We start from the raw sequence: 22885 nt of genomic DNA on the forward strand, positions 1-22885 counted from the left end.
GCGATGTCATTTACAAAATAACCTCCAACACTCTACTCAGCAAATTGGATGCAATCTATCACAGTGCCATCCGTTTTGTCACCAAAGCCCCATATACTACCCACCACTGCGACCTGTATGCTCTCGTTTGCTGGCCCTCACTTCATATTCGTCACCAAACCCACTGGCTCCAGGTCATCTATAAGTCTTTGCTAGGTAAAGCCCCGCCTTATCTCAGCTCACTGGTCACCATAGCAGCACCCACCCGTAGCACGCGCTCCAGCAGGTATATTTCACTGGTCACCCCCAAAGCCAATTCCTCCTTTGGTCGCTTTTCCTTCCAGTTCTCTACTGCCAATGACTGGAACGAATTGCAAAAATCACTGAAGCTGGAGACTCATATCTCCCTCACTAACATTAAGCACCAGCTGGCAGAGCAGCTCACAGATCACTGCACCTGTATATAGCCCATCTGTAAATAGCCCATCCAACTACCTCATTATATATTTTTTTCTCCTTTGCACCCCAATATCTCTACTTGCACATTCATCTTCTGCACATCTATCACTCCAGTTTCTCACTCCAGTGTTGAATTGCTCAATTGTATTTATTTCGCCACTATGGCCTATTTATTGCCTTACCTCCCTTATCTTACCCCATTTGCACAAACTGTATATATACTTTTTTTTCTATTGTGTTCTTGACTGTATGTTTTGTTTATTCCATGTGTAACTCTGTGTTGTTGTTTGTCGCACTGCGTTGCTTTATCTTGGCCAGGTCGCAGTTGTAAATGAGAACTTGTTCTCAACCGGCCTACCTGGTTAAATAAAGGTTAAATAAATAAAATAAAATAAACAGTCGAAATGCAGCATAATAATAATAACAGTAACTACTGAGGGCAGGCAACGTCTTACGTCAGAGAAAGGGATTCATAAGCTTGCCCCGTTCACAAACGTCACCAAAGGAAAAACTGAGCAAGAGCAAACAACTGCGCTTCGGATGACACCCTAGCTGGAGAGCAAGGATCAACATAATAAAGCACCGAAAACTAAAACAACCGCAGGGCAGACGAGCTCACTGTGCCATTTGGAGATGCTCGCAGTGCATGCATAAAAGCAAGAATGAAGCGCAAAAGCGAAAAGAGGCGACCTGAGTCGATGAAAAAGCGCCGTGCAGCTCAGAAAGAGGAGGCGGAGCTAAAGTCAGATATTCACATTAGTGTATCAGGTAAGAAACTGCGGATGAACCCTTCGTAGCTTGCATTGAGCGAGTTTGGAGCATAGACCGTAGGCTACGCTGGCCTTGCAGTGTCTGAATGCAGATTTTATGATTTAGCTGATTATTAGACTTCCCTGCAGCTTTTTATCTAAAATGGCGACAACATCGTTTCCTAATCATAAGCTACAGTATTGACTATGCTACATATGCGTTGTCAGCTACCCCAGTTTATGCATTTTCATACTAGGGCGGCGCACGTCAGTTAAGAACAAATTCTTATTTACAATAACGGCCAAACCCGGAGGACGCTGGGCCAATTGTGCGCCGCCCTATGGGACAATCACGGCCGGTTGTGATACTGCCTGGATTCGAACCAGGATCGGTTCGATAGGCATGATAGGCTAGCCTACAGCCTTGTATAACCAACCAAACATTGTCGTCTGTAGTGACACCTTTAAAACTGAAATGCAGTGCCTTAGACCGCTGCGCCACTCGGGAGCCACGGTGCACTACAGTGTATTTATATCATTACCATGTGCGTCAGAGGATGCAGAATTCCTGTTTACCCCAAAAATGAGGATAGGGTACAATACATGCATTTTGCCTGATTCAAAAGGCTGATAATGTGGCTGTTTTTATAAACCAAACCACACTTAAGGAAATTGTCTCACTTGTTATTTTAAATTGAGAATGGGCGCGCTTTTTGCACACAAACAATGGGTCTACTGTAGGCTATTTGTCAGGCTACCTCATAATGCATATTAGGCCTGCATGATAGGCTAGCCTACAGCCTTGTATAACCAACCAAACATGTGTCGTTTTGTAATAACTTGGTAAGAAAATGTTTGCAATCAATTCAAACCTTATCGCTTATTCTAACTATCCCTCACTTGAGGACTACAGTGGAAGTGTTCCGTCTAAGTAGAAGATGCATTTCTATTGGCCACGCGAATCTATTCTCATAGCAACGGCTTGGCATCGTTCCAATTAGAATCTCGAATGTCTTCCCAAGCAGAACTTTAAAAAATGAGGGAATTCGATTAATATAGCCCGGGCACCCGATACGCGTGTTTTAACAGGGTGAAAGTTGATTGCATTCGTTTTGGAACGGGGCAACCACCCGGGCGTGAACCAGGTGCCCCGTTCAAAGTCCACGGCAAAGTCAGCTCAAAACAAAAGGGACGTAATTAAGCACGATAAGTAACGAGTAGGATTCTGTGTTTTCACATGCAAAAGTGATTGCTTTTGATAAAAACGTATTATCTGCATTAGTTCTAGTTCGACAATTCAAAGATATAAGCTATTTGATGGAAAATAAATGTATGTTTCTGGACGGTTCGCCATGTTGCATTGTTGACAACATGACCGAGTGGCTCAGATTACTGTGAGATTTGAGAAGGGCGCTCCTGCCTCAATGCATTTGCCGTTTACGTCACGGGCCATGGTATGGTGCCCCGTGGTTCAACATAATAGAATCCGCCCAGTCCTGCATTCATAGAAGTAGAATGATTGGCATGCCAACCCTGCAACAGTGTAGCGTTCACCGTTTCCTTGAACCAATAACGTTGCGCGAGAGCATTACATTGTTGCAGTGGGTGGTGCTTCTGATTCTATTTCAAACTATTTTTGAGCAGAGTACGTAGCCTGTCTATGCGGCGTGTTATTTTTCGTCGCTAAGCAAGTTGAGGCTTTATTTGTCATATCAGTATATTTTTTCAACGGAGACAGACACATTTATAGACCTTGCACAGCAAAGCATTATGCTACTTTAGAAAAATATTTGCTGCACTTTCTATTGGTTTTTGAGTGGTAGAAAATACCATATTTTGCTGTTCGCTTCTGTGGGGCGTTTTAGTTTAATGGGATAAAGAAAATAGATTTTCTTTAATGCGTGTGTAGGCCATTGTGCTGGAATGTTTTTCAGACGTTTTCGTTATTATTTAGGCGCGTTTATAGTAAGACTGCAGTGAAAACAAGCCGTTCAGCTTGACTTGTAACTAATTGTTGGCTAAAGTCGCTATCAGAATGACCGAGGACAATGTCACGAAAAGTATTGAAATCATTAAAGGTAAGTGCTGTTCTGAAAGCAAACCATACCTTGCCTACTGTAAATTGTTGCACTATTGATATCCGTCGGTCGAAACATTTCCGGGGGCAAGGAAATTCAAATTCAAACTGGCATGTGCTATTTGTTTTGCCCGCAAAGTGTGGCACAATTAACACGCATTCATTTGTAGCTAACGGTACATTGTATGTTTGTTTGACTGTCCATAATCAAATCAAATCCATGATGAAACTCAAACAGAATATAATGCAAAATAGTTATCTTGATCACTGAACGCCCCCCCCCCCCCCCCCAAGACCACGACTGTGTGCCAAAAAAAGCTTTTAAAACCCTCTTCTATTGTTCAGATCAACTGTATTTCGCAGTACTGCAGCAGAAGATAAAAAGCACAGCTGACAGACATTGCTTCTGCATAGATGATGAGCTGTCATATGAAAAGTAAGTGCTTTGTCTTACAGGACGTTCATAGGCATATGAGTGATTCCTCACGAAACCAGGTGTGTAGTCATTTCTCCAAACATTTGCAAAACATATTGTTTTGCAACAAAAACTAGCGTTTCTATTGGAAAGGTTCAGCAAACAGGCCGGACCTACCCAAATCTGTCTAATAGAAACAATCGTTTTGGTTGCAGAACTGAACGTTTTGCAACTGTTTGGAGTAATGATTATACCCCAGGACAAAAAAAAGCAGGCTGAGTTTTCCAAAAAGATTCGTAGCACTAAGGATCATCTTGCGTCCATTTAGTTTCAATGGAATGAAGATGATCTACGATGCTTTTGGGAAACCCTGGTTGGATTTGAGATTACTCATGTATTGGAGCGCTGCAAAGTGGTCACCATAGCTGGCACGGCCACAAAGTCATGAAATCAGGTTTTAAATCTTAACCACACTGCTAAGCCTAATCTTAAATTAAGACCAAAAAGCATATTTGTGGTTTCATGAATTTTTACAATATAGACAATTTTGACTTTGCAGCTTAACATATATTTAATGTAATGTATATATTTAATGTAATGTATGTAAAAGCATAATTGAGAAATAATAAATAAATGTTGGTATATTTGACATTTTGGCCTTACCCAGGCCTCCTGTGTATGACTCCATAATGTTTCATTTGTAGGTGCTACAAAGCAATTATGTAATATGAAGCTTTACTGCTTGCTCTTTTTATTATTTTTTATTTTTTTACATTCGTTTATGAATATTGAAACACACATATGTCTGTGTGTGTACACACACACTACCAGTCAAAATAAACACCTGTGTGTCACGAGAGAGAGAGGAGCTGAGGATATGTTTATTGTGGAGGTGTCTGCGAGCGTATATGACTGTTCCGGTCTTAAACCATACAAATTATATACTTTTACATTTGAGAAAATAAATGTTTACATACAGTATATGCCAAGTCTACAGAATGAAATGTGAAAGAGGATGGCATTTAATCTAATGTGCTATCTGATATACAGTACCAGTCAAGTTTGGACACACCTACTCATTCAAGGGTTTTTCTTTATTTTTACTATTTTCAAAATTGTAGAATAATAGTGAAGATATCAAAACTATGAAATAACACATATGGAATCATGTAGTAACCAAAAAAGTGTTAAATCAAAATACATTTTAGATTCTTCAAATTATTCTTTGCCTTGATGACAGCTTTGCACACTCTGCATCTTCATCATTTTAAGAATGATGGAGGCCACTATGTTCTTGGGGACCTTTTAATGCTACAGAATTGTTTTGGTACCCTTCCCCAGATCTGTGCCTCGACACAATCCTGTCTCGGAGCTTTGACCTCATGGCTTGGTTTTTGCTCTGACATGCACTTGTGAACTGTGGGACCTTATATAGTGTGGCAGACCAGTGGGTTGGGTCAAAACGTTTAGACAGATCAGACACGGACAGAGTAGGATTAGCTCAGTTTCAAAAGGTGTTTATTAAAATAAGTTCAAAAGAAAATAATGGGTCTCCCCCAAGAGACCCTCGCCGGGATACCGTCTTCTAGGTCTTGCTGTATCCTGTGGAGATCAAAAACTGAACTCCCTACTGTTACCTCTGGTACTGTCCCCAACTATACAGGAGTCCTTTCCCCCCCCAGTCTCTCCTCTGTGTGCTGCCCTTCTGGCAGCTTTATGGGACTTGTACAGCTGGTGAGCAATCAGCCCTTGATTACTCACCAATCCCCAATCAGCTCTGGCCGGAGAGACCTGGCACGTCCAGCAGATGGAGCCATCGCCTCGATGTATACTCGGTCTGTCACCAGGCCTCGACGAGTCTCCCCCTGGTGGCTTACCTGCTGTACGTCTCCCCCTTAGCTCTGGTCGGGGAGGGGACTGTCATCAGTGCGACGTATGTCTCCCTTCTCGATAAGGCATCCGCGTTTCCATGCTTCGCCCCTGACCTGTGCACAACAGAAAAAGAGAAGCATTGAAGGGACAAGAACCCCCTGGTGACCCGATCGTTTGTGTCCATTCCCCTGGCCATCCAGACCAGGGGAGCATGGCCCGTGACCAGGGTGAAGTGGGTACCTAACAGGTAATAATTGAGTGTCCCACTTCACCGCTAGACACTCTTTCTCAACAATAGAGTATTTTTTTCTCTCGGTATCAGCTTTTGGCTGATGTACATGGGGTGCTCCTCCCCATCGTGTATCTGGGACAGAACGGCCCCTAGTCCCGTATTACATGCATCCGTCTGGACCAACATCGGCACCTGGAAATCGGGCGTTACGAGAATCAGATGGGAGCACAGCGCTTCCTTCAAGCGGCTGAACGCCGCTTCTGTCTCGTCTGTCCATTTCACTGTTTTTGGGAGGCGGGCCCTGGTTAGGTTGATGAGGGGGGAAGCTATAGCCGCAAAGTTGGGGATAAACCGGCTATAGTATCCTGCCAGTCCCAGGAAGGACTTGACCTGTTTCTTGGTGCGTGGAACGGGCCAGTCATGTACCGTGTGACCCTTCCTCTCCTGGGGCTTGACGTTCCCCCGTCCGATCAAATACCCCAGCTAATCCACCTCCTCGAACCCTAGTTTGCATTTCTTGGGGTTCGCGGTCAACCCGGCTTGTCTGAGCGCGTCCAGCACCGCCTGGAGGCGCGTCAGGTGCTCTTCCCAACCTTGGCTGTGGATGATGATATCATCCAAATAGGCCGCTGCGTACTGCTGGTGGGGTCGAAGTACTTTGTTCATCAGTTGCTGGAATCTGGGCGGGGCTCTGTGGAGACCGAACGGGAGCACCCAGTACTGATACAATCCGTCTGGTGTCAAACGCCGTCTTCTCCCAGGAGGAGGCTGCCAACCGTACCTGCCAATATCCTTTGGTCAGGTCAAAAGTGCTGATGTACCGTCCTTTCCCAATCGGTCGATGAGCTCGTCCACTCTCGGCATGAGGTAGGCGTTGAACAAGCTTGTCGTTCACACCCCGGAAATCATTACAGAAGTGCAGGCTACCGTCGGGTTTGGGCACCAACACGATGGGGCTGCCCCATGCACTGTGAGACTCTTAACCCCCCCCCCCCCATCCTTAGCATAGCCTCCACTTCCTGTTTCACGGCCTTCCTTCGGGCCTCCAGAATCCGATATGGCCTCTTTTGTACCGTTTCCCCAGGTACGGATGTGGTGTTCAATGAGGGTCATGCGGCCCGGCATCTCGGGGGAACACCGCCGTGTTCTGATCGACGAGCTCCCTGAGCTCTTGCTTCTGGGCTTGGTCGAGGTCCTCATTGCTCGGGACCACCACTGGTACCGTTGGCGTCCTGGGTCCTGACCATAACACGACCTAGGCTGTCCTCTCGTGCCATTTCTTCAACAGGTTCACGTGGTAAATCTGTTGGGGTTTCCATCTCCCCCGGCTGCCGTAAGCGGTAATTGACAGGTCCCAGCTTCTCGATCACCTCGTATGGCACGTGCCATGTTGCCAGGAACTTACTTTCGGCCGTGGGGATTAAGACCAGCACCCTGTCTCCCACCTGGAATTCTCGGGGCTGGGCTCCCCGATTGTAAGCTTGGGTGCGTTGGGCCTTCTCCATATGTTCCCTCACGACTGGCCATATGGCTGTCATCCGCTCCCTCATCATCTCCACGTGCTCTACCACGCTGCGTATTGGGGTCGGTTGGGCTCCCCACACCTCCTTGGCGAGGTCCAGTAGGCCTCGTGGCCTCCTCTCGTAGAGGAGTTCGAAAGGGGAAAACCCAGTGGAGGACTGGGGTACTTCTCGGATTGAGAACATTAGGTGGGGTAGTAGCTGGTCACAGTTCTTTCCGTCCTGCTCGATGACCTTCCACAGCATTTGTTTGAGCGTTTTATTGAACCGCTCGACGAGCCCATCCGTCTGCCAGGTGGAAGACGGAGGTCCGGATCTGCAGGAGAGCACACAAATCTTTCATTAGATGGGACATAAACTCAGTACCTTGGTCTGTCAGGATCTAGTTCGGGATGCCCACCCGGCTAAAGAGGTGGAACAGCTCCCGGGCGATTCCCTTGGATACCGCCGCCCGTAAGGGGAATGGCCTCGGGATACCGGGTGGCATAGTCCACTATTACCAGGATGTACCGGTGTCCTCGAGCTGTTTTTACCAGGGGTCCCACTATATCCATGGCAATGCGTTCAAAGGGCACCCTGATGATCGGTAGGGGGACCAGTGGGTTTCGGAAGTGTGCCTTTGGGGCAGTCATTTGACACTCCGGGCAGCTTCGACAGTAATCTTCCACGGCCAGTGGAACCGGGCGGCGATCCGTTCCCGGGTCTTCTCCATTCCCAGGTGTGCACCCAACAGGTGGGTGTGGGCCAGCTGAAGAACGGTTCCCACGTACCGTTGGGGCAGCAACAATACCTCTCGAAGTTCCCAATGTTGGCGTGACATCTGATACAGAAGGTTATTCTTGATTTGGAAATGGGGGTATCGCCAGTCACTCACCCCCGGAAGTAGCTGTCCATCCACCGCTATCACTTGGGCTGCGGCGGCTTTCAAGTTAGGATCCTCCCACTGGGCCGTCCGGAATTGTCCCCTCAGTTGGCCCCCAGGGGGTGTCTCGACTGGCCCCTCGAAATTGAGGAGGCTGGGCTCTTCCTCCTGTGGTTCCTCAAGGGGGTTGAGTTCCGGCACCCCCTCCGACTCCGGACCCGTAGATACAGATTAATCAACCGTTTGCTTCCGGGCCGCACAGGCGATGGGTCGTCCTCGCTCTCATCTTCGGCCGGCTCGTACCTTCTTCCTCAGCTCGTGCCCCCACAGGGCCGCGAACAGCGGACAATCTCGTCCCACTAGGAGAGGTACCGGCAACTCGGGTACTGCACCCACCATCATCTGGCATTTCCCTTGTGGCGTCACGATGTTGGCCCATATGGTTGGATACCGTTTTGTTACCCCGTGAACACAGGAAATGGACATCTCCCTACCACGTTAGGTATCCTGGTTCAGCAGGCTCGTGGTTACGAGGGTAACCATACTTCCGGAGTCTAATAGAGCTTCCGTGTTGTGTCCGTCAACCTTCACCGGGATCATAGGTGCAGTTGATTTGTGGTGTGCCCAACAGGAGGTGATGTAGTTCACTGCGTGACCCACCTCGCCTCCGGGCTTGCTGATGGCATCGACTCCTCTCGAGCCAGGCAATTCCAGGCAATGTGCCCCCGGGCGCCACACTCAAAACACCTCCTTTGGTCTCCATCTACCTGGGGTCGTCGGTTGCGGGTCGGCCCTACCCCAGCCGCCTCTCCACGGGTTTGCGGTCCTTCGGCCCTGCCGACTGTCGGTTCGGGGTACACCGCAGTGGGGCTGTCCTTCCGACTCCTCAAACGGGTCGCCGGCCCGGCTCCCACTCAGCAGGGCCTGAGTGTTCTGATGCGTCTCCACTGCTTCCAGGAGGCCCTCCAAGGTCTGGGGCGCGCGTAGACTCGCTGCCCTCTTCATGTCGTGGGGTTGTGCCCGTAGGAAGCGATCCAGGACCACTTTGTCTAGGATAGAGAGGGTGGATACGTCGGTTAGGAGCCATCCCCTGGTGACGCGCAGTAGGTCGCTCATCTGGGGGATGCGTCGGCTACGAACCTCCAGTCGTGGAATAGTTGAGCCCGATGGGCCAGGCTGTACCCGTAGCGGCTGAGTATCTCCCATTTTGAGTCCGTCGCAGTTAGCCGCCTGTTCATTGTTCAGGTCCCAATATGCCTTTTGGGCATTCCCAGAGAGGAACGGGGCCAGCAGACTGGCCCACTTCTGCCTTGGCCATCCTTCCCGTAGTGCTGCCCGTTCAAACGTACAGAGGTAGGTTTCGATGTCGTCATTCTGTTAGCTTGATTGAAAACTTATTTGGATGTGATTCAGGAGACGCTCCTCCTTGTAGCTTCCTGATTTCCTCAATGAGGCGGACGTTTTGTAGCCGCTGTTCCTCGTTCCTGAGCCGCATGTTGGGCCCAGATGAACTGAGCTATCAACTCGTCCATGCTCATGCTGCATAAACATCAACCCTGATCTGACCACGTTATCAGAATGCCCGCATTCTCCACCACTTGTGGCAGACCAGGGGGTTGGGTCAAAATGTTTACACAGATCAGACACAGACAGAGTAGGATTAGCTCAGTTTCAAAAGTGTTTATTAAAATAATAGTCCGAAAGAAAAGAACGGGTCTCCCCCAAGAGACCCTCTCCGGGATACCGTCTTCTGGGTCTTGCTGTATCCTGTGGGGATCAAAAACTGAACTCCCTCCTGTTACCTCTGGTACCGTCCCCAACTATACAGGAGTCCTCTCCTCTGTGTTCTGCCCTTCTGGCAAGTTTATGGGACTTGTACAGCTGGTGAGCAATCAGCCCTTGATTACTCACCAATCCCCAATCAGCTCCAATTAGTCCTGGCCGGAGAGCCCATCGAGACCTGGTATGTCCAGCAGATGGAGCCATCGCCTCGTGATGTATACTCCGTCTGTCACCAGGCCTCGACGAGTCTCCCCCTGGTGGCTTACCTGCTGTACGCCACAATAGATAGGTGTGTGCTGTCGTGGCTTTGCTATGCCGGATTAAGTGATATGACATGCTATTCTATAAAATCATTTCTCTGTAATTAATATTACCTGATTGAACTAATCATGTAAATGTAATTAACTAGAAAGTCGGGCCTCCACGAAAGAATGTTTATAGAGCTGTTATCTTCCGAATAAACTCTTAAAGACCTGGTAATCTTTTACATCAATAGCGGTCAATTCTTAATCGTCACCTTATTCAGTCTCATCTGAAGTCGTGGAATTCTTGGTTATCTTCACAAACCCTGGCTAACAAGTTGAATCAGCAATACAAAATTTGGTTTAATTATTAATTTACTAAATACCTAAACAATCACACAGAATTACACATACGCAGGATGGGTCATACATTGATGACTAATTATGTCATAAAAGAAAACGTCCCTAGCGGACGGAACAGATATGATGGCTGGTTACACATAGAAAGGTGGTTGGGTTTTGAATGAAAGCGCGGGAAGACTGGGGAACAAAGGAATTTGGTCTCTGATCGGACCTTGTAAAGCTATGCTATCGTAACTACAGAATCTTATGCATTGTAAATAACCACCCTTTTGGAAAAGGAAAATGCAAGGAATATTTACTCTGAGCTGTGCTTCAATAGGTTGGTCGTAGATGGAAGGCCGTGTTGCCCAACAGAGATCTTCCTGTCCTCTGAAGAATGTATGGTAGAACGGATGCGTTGTAGTAACGTCTTGTGTTTGGTAGAAGAGATACTTTGTCCGTCCCTTCCTACCCCACGTTTACAGCTGCTGCTGCCCACTCAACGGCTAGGAGGTATCACTTCTTTAGTGAATAAGAGTTCAAAGTTCATACCAAGTTGCCATACTTTAAGCTCACGCTGAAGTTGGTTTAGTTCTGTAGATTAGCCCTTTTAAAGTATGGACCGTCGTCCTCGGGAACACAAATGTTACATTTACGTAAAGGGCTTATATAGTGGTGGAGAGAAGGGCGTGTTTCATAGTTTACAAACAATGTCTGTTCGCATGGGCGGGGCCACTGAGTTGAGCCTAGTTCACTTATGAAAACCAATTCTCTCATTTAGAAGCTAAAATTACATTTAATCTTTTCACAAATAGTTTCATATTTAAACATTTAAATTGCACAACAATTCCATGTGAATCTGATAACTTGAATGTGTAGACTTTCCAAGATACAGTTTGTCATCCTATCATCAGTAATAATGTCTCAGATGACAACTGATCTGATATCATATTCTTTAAGTACCAACGCATATTTTCAACTGGTTGGATTACTGAAATATGGTTCTGGTCCCCACCCTTTTGATGTTTTCAGGCTCTCTATGTTAACAAAGGGCTTTCCAATAGTAACTCTGTAGAGAGAGAGAGGAAAGGGGGGGGAAGGTATTTATGGGGGTCATAAACCTGACCAACAGGCCAACGTCATGACAGTGCCCTTCCAAATCATGTCCAATCAATTGAATTTACCACAGGTGGACTTTGTTGTAGAAACATCTCAAGGATGATCAATGGAAACAGGATGCACTTGAGCTCAATTTCGAGTCTCTTAGCAAAAGGTCTGAATCCTTATTATGTAAATAAGGTATTTCTGTTTTTTATTTGTAATGTGCAAAAATTTCTAAAATCCTGTTCACTTTGTCATTATGGGGTATTGTGTGTAGATTGAGGGACAAAATTTTTTTTTAAATAAATTTTAGAGTAAGGCTGTAACGTAACAAAATGCGTCTGAATACTTTCTGAATGCACTGTAAGTGTTGAACATTAATGAATAGCAGATGTGGATGTCCAAGTATGAATGTTCATCAGCAAAGAGGATAGTTCACACACAGTGTAACATATGTCACAATATTCATATTTCCGAGCTTGTCTCCACCCATTAGGTCTTCATCAGAGGCTTAGGCCTATTTAGGAGAGCTGATTTATTGATTGTTCAGAACATTGCAGGTCACTCTAAAGAAACTTCGCTTTAACAGTCAACCTGCCTGTGCCTTGTGTTCTCTCTTCTCCAGCTTCTATGCAGACTTTGGCCCGCTCAACCTGGCCATGTTTTATCACTTCTGTTGCAAGCTCACTAAAAAGCTCAAGGTAAAGGAACTCTGTAACCTTACACACACACACACACGGACAGAGGACTTGGTCAATTGATAGTCAACTGTTTTCTCAGCCTAACCAAACAGAAGTTATGTCACACTAGTCAGAAATGGGTAATGTTTGTAGATTATTGAAGAGAATGATGGCAGGGTATTAGAACTCATGATTTTTAGAGCATTGTAGTCTGGTAAACCCAGAGTCTTTCGGCAACTTTAATAAAGGGAAGAAAAAATTTGGGGTGGGTACTCTTCAGACACACAACTCTCCCAACAAATCTCGAGGCAGACATGCCAGAACGTCGGGATTTGAAACCAAAGTTTGCAGGCAAAACCTTTTGCAGTGGATTTAGTGAAGGTAGTTGATTCAAACTAGCCACTTGCGAAATGCACTCATTAAAAATAACCTCTGTGATCTCCGTCTTGCTAGCTACTATTTAGTATTTTATTCAAGCGAATAAGGTAGTGACGCAGTTCCTCTATGCCAAACTGAAGTTCTATTGTTAAACTGGAATATTATACAATTTTGGGAGGAACTCGGGATGTCTAGAGAGACTAAGAGCATTGAGTTCAGAGATCTCCTAATCCAGTCCTGGACACTCAATGATAGTCTGACTTATAGGAGGCCTAGGCCTATTGGTGTAAGACAAGCTCATATGGAAAGGTTGTGACAAAAGAAAAACCTTTCAATTTATTACTGTTCTGTATGTTGTCAACTTGCTATGTTGTTAGTCTGTCGTACATTTAACATTTAAGTCATTTAGCAGACGCTCTTATCCAGAGCGACTTACAAGTACATACATTCATACTTTTTTGTACTTTGTCGTAGTCAGGGATCAGGATTGTTTTGTGTAGGGATGTGCAGTATGGGCAGCGTCAGGTAGTAGGTAAAAGCATTGGGCCAGTAACCGAAAGGTTGCTGGTTCAAATCCCCGAGCTGAATAGGTGAAAAATCTCTGTGCCCTTGAGCAAGGCACTTAAAGATGCACTATGCAGAAATCACTCCGCCATTTCCTAGTCACTAAAATTCTAATAGTTCGCCTCATTTCAGTTTGTGACAAAACAATCAAGTATAGTGTAGAGAATCATTGTACAGTCTAAACCGCTGTGAAATATATTTTCCATAGCGAAAAATATTATACTTCCAGCTTTTTGAAGCTGGTGTACAAACCCGAAAGTAAAAGACGCAAAAAAGAAACGTAAGAACGGAAAACATAAAATAGCGCACATACAGATCTACCGCTTCGCAGACATGTTTTCAATGAGAATGACAGATCTATAACACACATTTCTATGTGAATTTGGTCGGGTCGCCCAACAAGTTACATATTGCAACTGTAAGTCACTCTAGATCAGAGCGTCGGCAAAATGACTTAAATGTAATTGGCTAATTGTTATTTTGTTGTCATCTGGAGCAGTCATGCACACTAGCGAAGAAGAAGATAGTCTTCTACACCTGTGGAGATCAAAAGAAACAAGCCAACGCTGCTTATCTTATTGGTTCATATGCAGTAAGTATTTCTCACCCAGCAGAGAAGTCATACTGATTGATAGCCCTGAACCAATGATTGATTGTATGTTACCGGGTAATAAAAGTGCTTGTGAATCTTCATTTTAATGTTGCTGCTGTTCCCCATTAGTAGGTCCTCCGTAATGCTGGCCTGTGTTTGTTTGAAGGTGATGCATCTTCAGAAGACGCCAGAGGAAGCCTACAGTCTACTGGTGTCCAGGAACTCTACCTACTTACCCTTCAGGTAAACACACACACACAAATGCATACATACATATACAAACACAGAACTTCTAGAGAGAGAAGCTCCTCAAGAGCACACATTAGAAAGTAGTGCCAATCACAATTGATCTTTATTTAGTCCTTATAAATGTGGTATGAATGCTTTATGCAGATGGATTTGAATAGTTTCTAAATGTAATTGTTTTGTCTGTTTTGAACAGAGATGCCTCTTTTGGAACCTGCATGTACAATCTGAACATTCTAGACTGCCTGTGCGCCGTATACAAGGTACAACGCTTCAGTCAGTCCGATGTTAGTCTAACAAGTTAATCTGCAGCTGCACATTTTATGAAATGTAAAACATTTTGCATGGTGTTCCGTGCTCCAAATGAAATGTACTCCCATAAAATGTATCTCCAGGCTTTGCAGTTTGGCTGGCTTGATTTCTCCCAGTTTGATGTGGAGGAATACGAACATTACGAGGTAAGTTTATCGCTATCGTACTTCAGAATGCAACTTGGGTAAACACAAAGGATTTGTAATTGTCTGTCTGTGTTTCTATGTTGCAGAGAGCAGAAAATGGAGATTTCAACTGGATAATTCCTGGAAAATTCCTAGCGTTCAGCGGTCCTCATCCAAAAAGCAAAATGGAGAACGGTAGGTCGAAACCCTCCAGATTAGCTTTCTTCAATCTGAGCTGTAAGGACATGTTTGCATTTTTTATGTTTTAATACCAATGTGGAACACGCTGCCACATTGATCTTTTCCCCACTAAGAATGACTGGCAAATTAACTCCCTTACACTGTGTAGGCTACACTTGCAAAGTGGACATCGAAAACATGCCGCATTTCAGTCACAGAACGTTATGAAATGAATGATAATTTTGTAGGGGAGAAGCGTACACTTCCCCCCTACATGCCGTTTACAAATATATGTGACTTCAGGTGTGCAGAAGTAAAACAATTTCTACAAAAACATTTTGTTCTCTCCAGGTTACCCTCTTCATGCCCCCGAGGCCTACTTTCCTTACTTCACGAAACACAATATCACAACCATCGTCCGTCTCAACAAGAAGATGTATGACGCAAAGCGTTTCACCGACATGGGCTTCGAGCACCACGACCTCTTCTTCGTGGACGGGAGCACGCCAAACGACTCCATTGTCAGGAAGTTCCTCAACATCTGTGAGAACGCAGACGGAGCTATCGCTGTTCACTGCAAAGGTACATTACTTCATTACATTCACGCCTCAGTCCCAAATGAATGGGAAAGATTGGCAGCGTAACTCTGATCAAACACTACATATCCCACTGATCCTAATGTTTTTCAGCTGGTCTGGGTCGAACAGGCACCCTGATAGGCTGCTACATGATGAAGCACTACCGCCTGACTGCGGCTGAGGCCATCGCCTGGATGCGTATCTGCCGGCCCGGATCAGTCATCGGACCACAACAAAACTTTGTGGAAGAGTATGTGTCTGATTTTCTCTAGATTCAATCCATTGTTGTGAAGGCTTTTGCTGTATAGATCAGTGGTCACCAGCTCTAGTCCTGGAGAGCCACAGGCAGACTAGCTCCAACCCAGCACTAACGCACCCAATTCAACTAAGTTTTTCAGTTCTGGGACATCTTGGATTGAGTATCAATTGTTGAATCAGTATCAAAGATGTTTTGTAGGGAGTTGTACAACTTCAATGCTGTTATCCCGTTATGCTGCAGTAAGCAGAGCAGTCTGTGGTCCGAGGGCGACGTGTTCCGGGAGAAAATGAACGAGCAGGAAAACGGCAAGCTGGCGGTCACCAGGATCCTGTCGGGGGTTGATGACATCACCATCAACGGCAGCAACAAGAACAAGATGTCCAAGAAAGAAGAGGCGGAACTGGTAAGAGTTTTGGAGATCCTGTCAGGTTACTTTGATGTCAAGAAATTGAATAAACCTTAATGTCAAGAAAGGAAGGAGGGAACAGTGAGTTAATGGATTCCTCTGTCTGTGTACCTCATTTTCTTACCATTTGTCATTCATCTCCCTCAGTATAATGATGATGAGGAGATGAACGGCATCACGCAGGGTGATAAACTGCGAGCCCTGAAAAGCAAGAGACAGGCCAGAGCATCCACAGGCTCCCTATCGTAAGTATCCCATCTACCTTCAACTCCCATCATGCATCACACTGACTTGTTTCAGGATACTGAAATAAGTGAACCCCCCCCCCCCAATTCCCTGCATTTGGTTGAGTTATCAAATTGATTAATTGGGTTTATTTTGTCCTTAAAGTTCATAGAATTGTAATTAGGGGAGGGGAGTAGGAACAGGCTTTGTAGTCATGTTATCCAAGTCATCCATTGTATTGATGTTCAGAGAAAGTTGAGGTTTCATTAGGATTCTAACTTGAGATCATTTGGTATTGTAGTTTCCTTTTTGGATGTCATTTCATGCTCCCCCATTCATTCTTGGGTGGCAAGGATTTGATTTTAGCCTAATGATAGTTGGCCCAATATAGGTATATGTACTATGGGTTGTAATACAGGTTTTGGGTTGAAATAACAGTCCACTTGTTGTTCTGTTGGTGCCATGCATTTGGTCTTGTAGTCATCATGGTTTATTTTTCATTGTCTGCCTCAAAACTATATAGTAGCTGCAATTCATGATTCTAACACTGATTGACTATTGTTGATGTTGAGAAAATTGTCTATGTAGAATGACTGAAAGTAGTGTCTTACAAGCCCATATGGGCTGGGCACACTGCGCTATTTTAACGAGCGCCAGATTTACTATTTTAATTGGCGCCATGTTCCACTGAGAATCCAAATGCGAATGTTATGGTTGTGGAACATTTGGTGCCAACATGGAGGACAGTTTGTAGACCTCTGTGAACACCTATGGCTGTGGGTTTTGTTATCCCGTGGCAGGCAGGCGGTAGTATACTGCTGGAGCCTCTTAGGCACCGTGTGGCCAGAATGCTGTCTGGATTGTCTGCCTTTCAAAATGTAGCAGAGAGAGCAAGACAGAGAGGGGGGAAAAAACTGAGAGAAAAACTGAGAGAGGAAGTGAGGTTTTGTATCATGGAGGTAAGTGCATGTCACTTCTTGTCTGACTAGCTTCCTCTTCCTGTTTAAATGGTCGCCATGCCAATGGATGTATGGCTTTTGAGTGACTGCGGTACGATAAGGTATCCTGTGGGTGGATAATGTGATGAATGATTTTGGTCACCTGCTCGGGCACGTGCTGCTTTGATATGCACAGGCTAGCAAGGGTGAGAACTGGGAATCTCCAGTAGACAGGGATTCCCGAGGACTGCTCATACTATTGATTGAGACAGCTGCTCAACAGAATGTGGTTTCTCCATCGTCACGGATACAGCGATATGCTCTGAGATTGGCCGTTCATGGAAGCCCAAACCTTGCCCTCCTATTATTTAACTCCAGCATAGTCTAGCTACCATTTAGTTTTTCTCTGTGAAAGGGACTGAAATGGATAATGCAACATTGACTGTGGGCACGTGTGATCTATTTTTACCTCCTATGCATGACAACAACAAAAAAGCACGATTTAACCTTTTGAACATGCATGGCCTCTGTATTGTACCTAATATGTTGTAAGTGTTGGGCCAGGTTGAATGTAAAATGGCTGTTCTTTTTCCATTGTGTTAGTGACTGGGTCAGTGCCTGCCCACTGTCCGAGCCTTGCTTCTTCCTGCCTAAAAATCCTCTTCTCTACTGAACCAAACCCACATTTATCTTGCAAGAATCCCTCATTGACTCTTGTCGTAGTAAGGGTCCAATCACCATAGGCCACTTTCATCAGCCTATTGTATTCATGTCTTGAGAATGATTATTTTCAAGTATTTTCAAGTTTCTTTCCGCCAGTATCTTCCACAGGCACAGTTAGACTCAGATTATGTTCTAGATTCCAGAGTGTATCCTGCACATGATTGTCAAATGCCCTGGGTGTTCACTGTGAGAACACTCGTCGAGACGACATTTGGGCTTCTGGAATAAGAGGTGTATAAGCCCAGTTATTTTTAGGTGATGTATTTACACAGTCAAACCCACATTGTGTGAAGCTTTTCTTCAGTTGTCTAGGGCTGTGGAGGTGCCTTTGTTCTTGCAGCGTGTCCTTGATTGCCTTCTCCATTGAAGTCAGTCTTTTAGAGTAAACCCGACGCAAGCTTTGGTGTTTCCTTACTGACTCTCAATGTTGAACCATACTTAGGATTATAACTGCTCAAACACCGGAGATGGTAGACTCTGAAATGCGCCACTAGACCACCATTTGGGAAACAGTTTTAGCATGCTGCGGAAAACAAGTTGTGTAAAATCAATGCAAGAACTTGGGAGGTGGTGAGACTTGAATTGGTGACCTTAGCAGGTACCTTTTCTGCTATGGTGAAAAGACTACTTTACTTTTTATTTTATTTTGTAGCCTGGGTGCCTAACTGTTTCAGCATTTAATAATGCCACTTTGCTGCCTTGTCAATCAAGATAACAACCAGTTGGCTGAAGTGGAAAGGGTCTGGCGCCCAGGCTACAGGCTAGTGGATATGTACAGTAGGACTCAGGACGGGCGTTGCTGTTGGCTATGCCTGACCCAGTTCCAGTGGAAAAAAGAACGAGTGAGATTCTCTCCTCTGGATGTCTCTCTGTCTATCCTTCTTTCTGTCATGTTTTTGTTTCTGTTCTGTTTGGATGTTTTCCCCCTCCTCCTTTAGATGGTTGATAGCCATGCTGCTCTCGTCCCTGTGTAGCCTTGCCCTGTGGTGGATTGTGTATGGCTTCCCTTCTTCCATCCTGCATTTCTGTATAGACGGGTTAGGATTTCACTGAGCTCTCCTGTCCGCCCGTCCCCTAAACTCTTCCCCCTTCCGGAGTCTAACTGAGAATGCTGTAAGTGTGCCCCCTCACCTTAATAACCCCCTCAAGAGTTTGTGCCGGGCCCCTCCCCCCCCTGTCCACCATCTCGTCCACCATCCTCACCTTTCTTTACACTTCTAAATATCCTTCAGAGTTCTGGTACAAGTTTTGTCACACCCTGGCTGCAACTGACTTTTTTTTGCAAACGAGGAGAGTAGGGATCCTTAGGGAGCCTTTGTCAGTCTTGGAAAGTTTTGGAAATGCCTTTTTTTGCTTTTTAACTTCAAGCACTGCCAGTAATAACCGCTTCCTGCTTATATATTTCACTCCTTGAATCTCTGTTTTGGAATAATTTTACCTGTAGCTGCATATCAGCAAAGCCAATGCAAATCACTCCCACCCCAACTGAATAGTGCGCTTAAAGCAGTCAGTGAAAACAGATATTGATCCAATTACTAATTTAAGTGCTACAACCAGCTTATATTTGACCTCTGGCAAGCCTCCAGCACCTGAATAACCAACAAAGTGCTTATATTGCCTCACATTCAACTTTGCATCAAACTCTGAGCCAAAGTTCCTCTGAGCCATGAGTAAATTAATGCTCAACATCTTAGAATGTTCTGGATTATTCTGCGGCTGCTGCCTGTTTGCTCTCTCTCTCTCTCTCTCTCTCTGTCTCTGCATCTCCAAGCTGTGTGGTCTCAATCTCCTCCTGTCTGTCTTTCTCCCTCCCTTGCTGTTGATGTTGAAATATGGTGTGTTTGTGTGTTTACAGACAAGAAGAAAAAAACATCCACAGCAGGTCATCGCAGTCTTTAAGGTACTTAAACGCTTCCTGATTGAGAACTCAACTAGACCGATTGTCCGGCTGCACAGTATGGGGCCGTTTGTTCACTTGCTGTCGGCGTGGTGTGTTAAAGGGACCCCCCACCGTTGGCAACTGAAGGCCATCATGTTCGCCCGTTTCTACGTGTAGCATCGGTTTGCAAATTACGGCCGGCACTCTGTTCAGAGGGGCTAAGTACTCTCGGCCGGCAGGCGCTTGACAATCCTACCAGTCTGTCCGTTCTCTAAGTATGTGATCTCTCTCTGCTCCAGGATTCTCCTTCAGTCCAGTGGGCAGAGCTATAAAGCTGTGGTGAACCCCTCCCATCTCCCTGATGCCTCTGAGAAAAGGAAGAGAACCAGAACCTCACTGCCTGCCAATAGTGTGGGGGGCAGGTTAGTGTCAAGGTCTCCAATAAGCCGTGCTATTGAATTCCAACTAGTACTTTCATCGACAGCAGTGCAATATTAATGTGAAAGTCTGTATACGGTGTGGGTAACTCAAGTTAGGATTTGTCAGAGGTAATGCTAATCTAGTTTATTCTATTTCTCATATTTGTTAGCCGAATATTCTGTAAAATGTTTGAAGGTTATATTTACTCAGTCATACAGAAAAGAGTTGACACAAGTGTGTGAAGTAAACTGGACAGAATGAGCTGTAGCCATACATGGTTTATGATGACTCGATGAACCCCTTCCCTCCTCCGTCAGCTCCCTGTGCCACTCCAGACTAGCCAGGTCTCTAGACAGCATGCAGGTAGTGGCCAGTGACAGAGAGCCAGTGTGCCGTGAGCCCAGTGGCTGCCGTAGAGACACAGTCAACCTGCCCAACATAAACATGCTGCAGGCCCCTCGGAAGGCAAGCCCCTCAACCTTTTCTCTGGGCTCAACCTCACTCTCTCCTACTCTGCGGGTCCCCCACACACCAAGGGTCTGCTTAACTTTACATTTCATATGAGCAAACGCCTTCTATATCTGTTTGTACTCTAGGCTTCCGACACTCCGGCTCAAGCAATTGAACAGTCTCTCCAGCTTTTTACACTCCCTACGTCTTTTTGCATGTCCTACTGGAATGGATGATGCAGGAGGATGACTGGCTATCACTTCTCTGGACTTTTACTGCTCACACTGTCTCCTTGCTTTCAGACCCCGACAACCTTTTGTTGGCTGTTGGCGATTCTGCTGAGAAGTCATTGGGGAATCAATCATATAACCCTTTCATTTTTCTTTCACCCTTTTTTACTTTTTAATTTCACTCCTAACAGACGCACTGTGTCCAGAAGACGGAGAACTCAATGCTCTTTACAATCAATGCGCTTAACGAGACTATGGTATCCATTTCCCTTTTCTATCCCTTTTTGTATGGCTCATTGCTCTGCTATGCTGTTGTGTGTCTCTAGACAACCTGCACTCTTAATTGCCCACATCTCTAAGTCCTTTATAAGATTAGAATAGACAGACTGCATGCATAGTAAAGTCTTGAATATTGTGTTTTTGTAACCCCTCTTTAGGGTCTTTAATGAATAGAAGACATTGTAGTATCGTTGAGAATTTGCGGTGTATTATCTGAATGTCCCATTTCTCTCTGCCTGGGTGTAATTGTGTGCTTTTTCTCCCTTCAGTCACTCCATACCAAAAGCTAGAGCTCCTCTACTGCGCTGAGCCTGGGGTCACGGAATTCTAAAAGAGTTCTACAGGAGTCCAGTCTACCCCACAGCTCCTGAAAATTTAGATTTTGTTTTCATTTCTTAAAAGGGACTGGGTGTATTTTTCTTGAACCAGTCCAGTCGATTTTTGATAAAGGGATGATGTTCGATGAGGAAATGATGCATCTGATTGTGAATGGGAAGAACGAGTTATCAGATATGATTGAAGATGTAAACCATGTTTGGTTGGTTTGGAATTAATTTGCCAACTCTCTTTATCAAAAGGCACGTCTTTTATTATATATTTCACTGTTTATTATGGAACAAAATTTAAAAAAGGTTGTGTGCATCTTAAAATGAAACCCTGTTCTCTATACACTAGTCCTGGCCATAAGTAGTGGAAATAGTGTTCCATTTCACACATTCGTTGCCTGCTTGTTTACATACTAGTAGAGGGTTGCCATAGCAATCCAGACTGATCCTGAACCATCAGACTGTCAATCTGCTTGTTGGTGAAGGTCCTCCAGAGGTAGTCACCATCCACTTTTCTTAACCTTTTGTATGATCTAGGTCAGGTCATGTCCAGCTGTTTGGAAGTTGAGGTGTTTTGTAGATGAAATCATTTGTGAAAAGCTCATGTCGGCCCTCTTGAACATGCACCATGTCTACTCTAGGGGGTATGCTCTTTGGGGAGCATCTTTCAGAATGTTATAGACAGATATGTCATGCACAGAAGTAATACAATGCCACCCTCTTTTCAATAATCGATGGTTTGTCCAGAGTTGTAAATCCTAATTTCGCTTGTTGTATTTCACTTGGCTCTATTCAATCCGTATTGCGGATGTTCAACGTTCCTGCTCGATTGAAATTGAATGGCAACGTTCCCGCGTTAGCGGAGACTGCGTTCACGGTAAACTCTGCATATGTCCGTTCAATCAGAAATGATCTTTACATTTCTAGCTCTTCAGCGACGCAGACTGAATAGCACCCTTAATATGCTCCAGCTTTCTTTCATTCTCCAGTGACGCTTCCAGTCGGTTGTCTTTTTTGTTGTTGAGCTGCTGTACTTAAACTGTAAATAAGTCAACATTTTGATATACTGAAAAATGTATTTGTACTTTGTAAATATTTTTGTACTTGTTATGATCAACCATGCTATCAATTGTAATCAGTCTTACATACAAAATGGTCCTAAAGGGGCCTCATCTCATTCGTGATTATCGTGCATTATATATCTGCTTGGAGCACATGGAGTATACCAGCTTTCTAAAATAAAATGCCACCAATTATACTGACCATTGTCTTTGATCATTTTTGGTGACATCCTGCTCATGTGCTACCACAGCAACCAAATACATTTTCAGTTCATGGACACCCCTGGCAAGCACCATTCACTACTCACCATTTTCAAGCTTTGTACTTTTAATCTTGTATACTTTGTGCTACATTAGAGCCATTGAGAACAGGATATTGATGGTGATTGATGACCACAGGAT

The 22885-nt window shown here is 45.0% G+C and overlaps 1 protein-coding gene across 13 annotated transcripts; it reads left to right on the forward strand.

Moving 5' to 3' along the window:
* Positions 1 to 948: 948 nt before the first annotated feature.
* cdc14b (cell division cycle 14B) lies at positions 949 to 22685 on the forward strand. Of its 13 annotated transcripts, none has more exons than XM_038988816.1 (16): positions 949 to 1206; positions 3610 to 3700; positions 12258 to 12333; positions 13754 to 13846; positions 14013 to 14089; positions 14289 to 14355; positions 14488 to 14550; positions 14637 to 14724; positions 15061 to 15291; positions 15399 to 15537; positions 15787 to 15949; positions 16100 to 16197; positions 19694 to 19738; positions 20017 to 20139; positions 21009 to 21074; positions 21366 to 22685. In XM_038988816.1, exons 1-16 carry the CDS (start codon positions 1101 to 1103, stop codon positions 21403 to 21405), a joined length of 1566 nt encoding a protein of 521 aa, XP_038844744.1. In that variant the 5' UTR covers positions 949 to 1100; the 3' UTR covers positions 21406 to 22685. The 13 variants fall into 13 exon arrangements, 11 of the variants coding, with proteins under 11 accessions (XP_038844744.1, XP_038844723.1, XP_038844753.1 ...); XR_005476525.1 differs by having other exon boundaries at positions 1101 to 1206; positions 20455 to 21074; XM_038988787.1 differs by lacking the exon at positions 21009 to 21074 and adding an exon at positions 20455 to 20674 and having other exon boundaries at positions 1101 to 1206.
* Positions 22686 to 22885: the final 200 nt, after the last annotated feature.

Source organism: Salvelinus namaycush, chromosome 1, assembly GCF_016432855.1.
Source record: "Salvelinus namaycush isolate Seneca chromosome 1, SaNama_1.0, whole genome shotgun sequence".
NCBI lineage: Eukaryota > Metazoa > Chordata > Actinopteri > Salmoniformes > Salmonidae > Salvelinus > Salvelinus namaycush.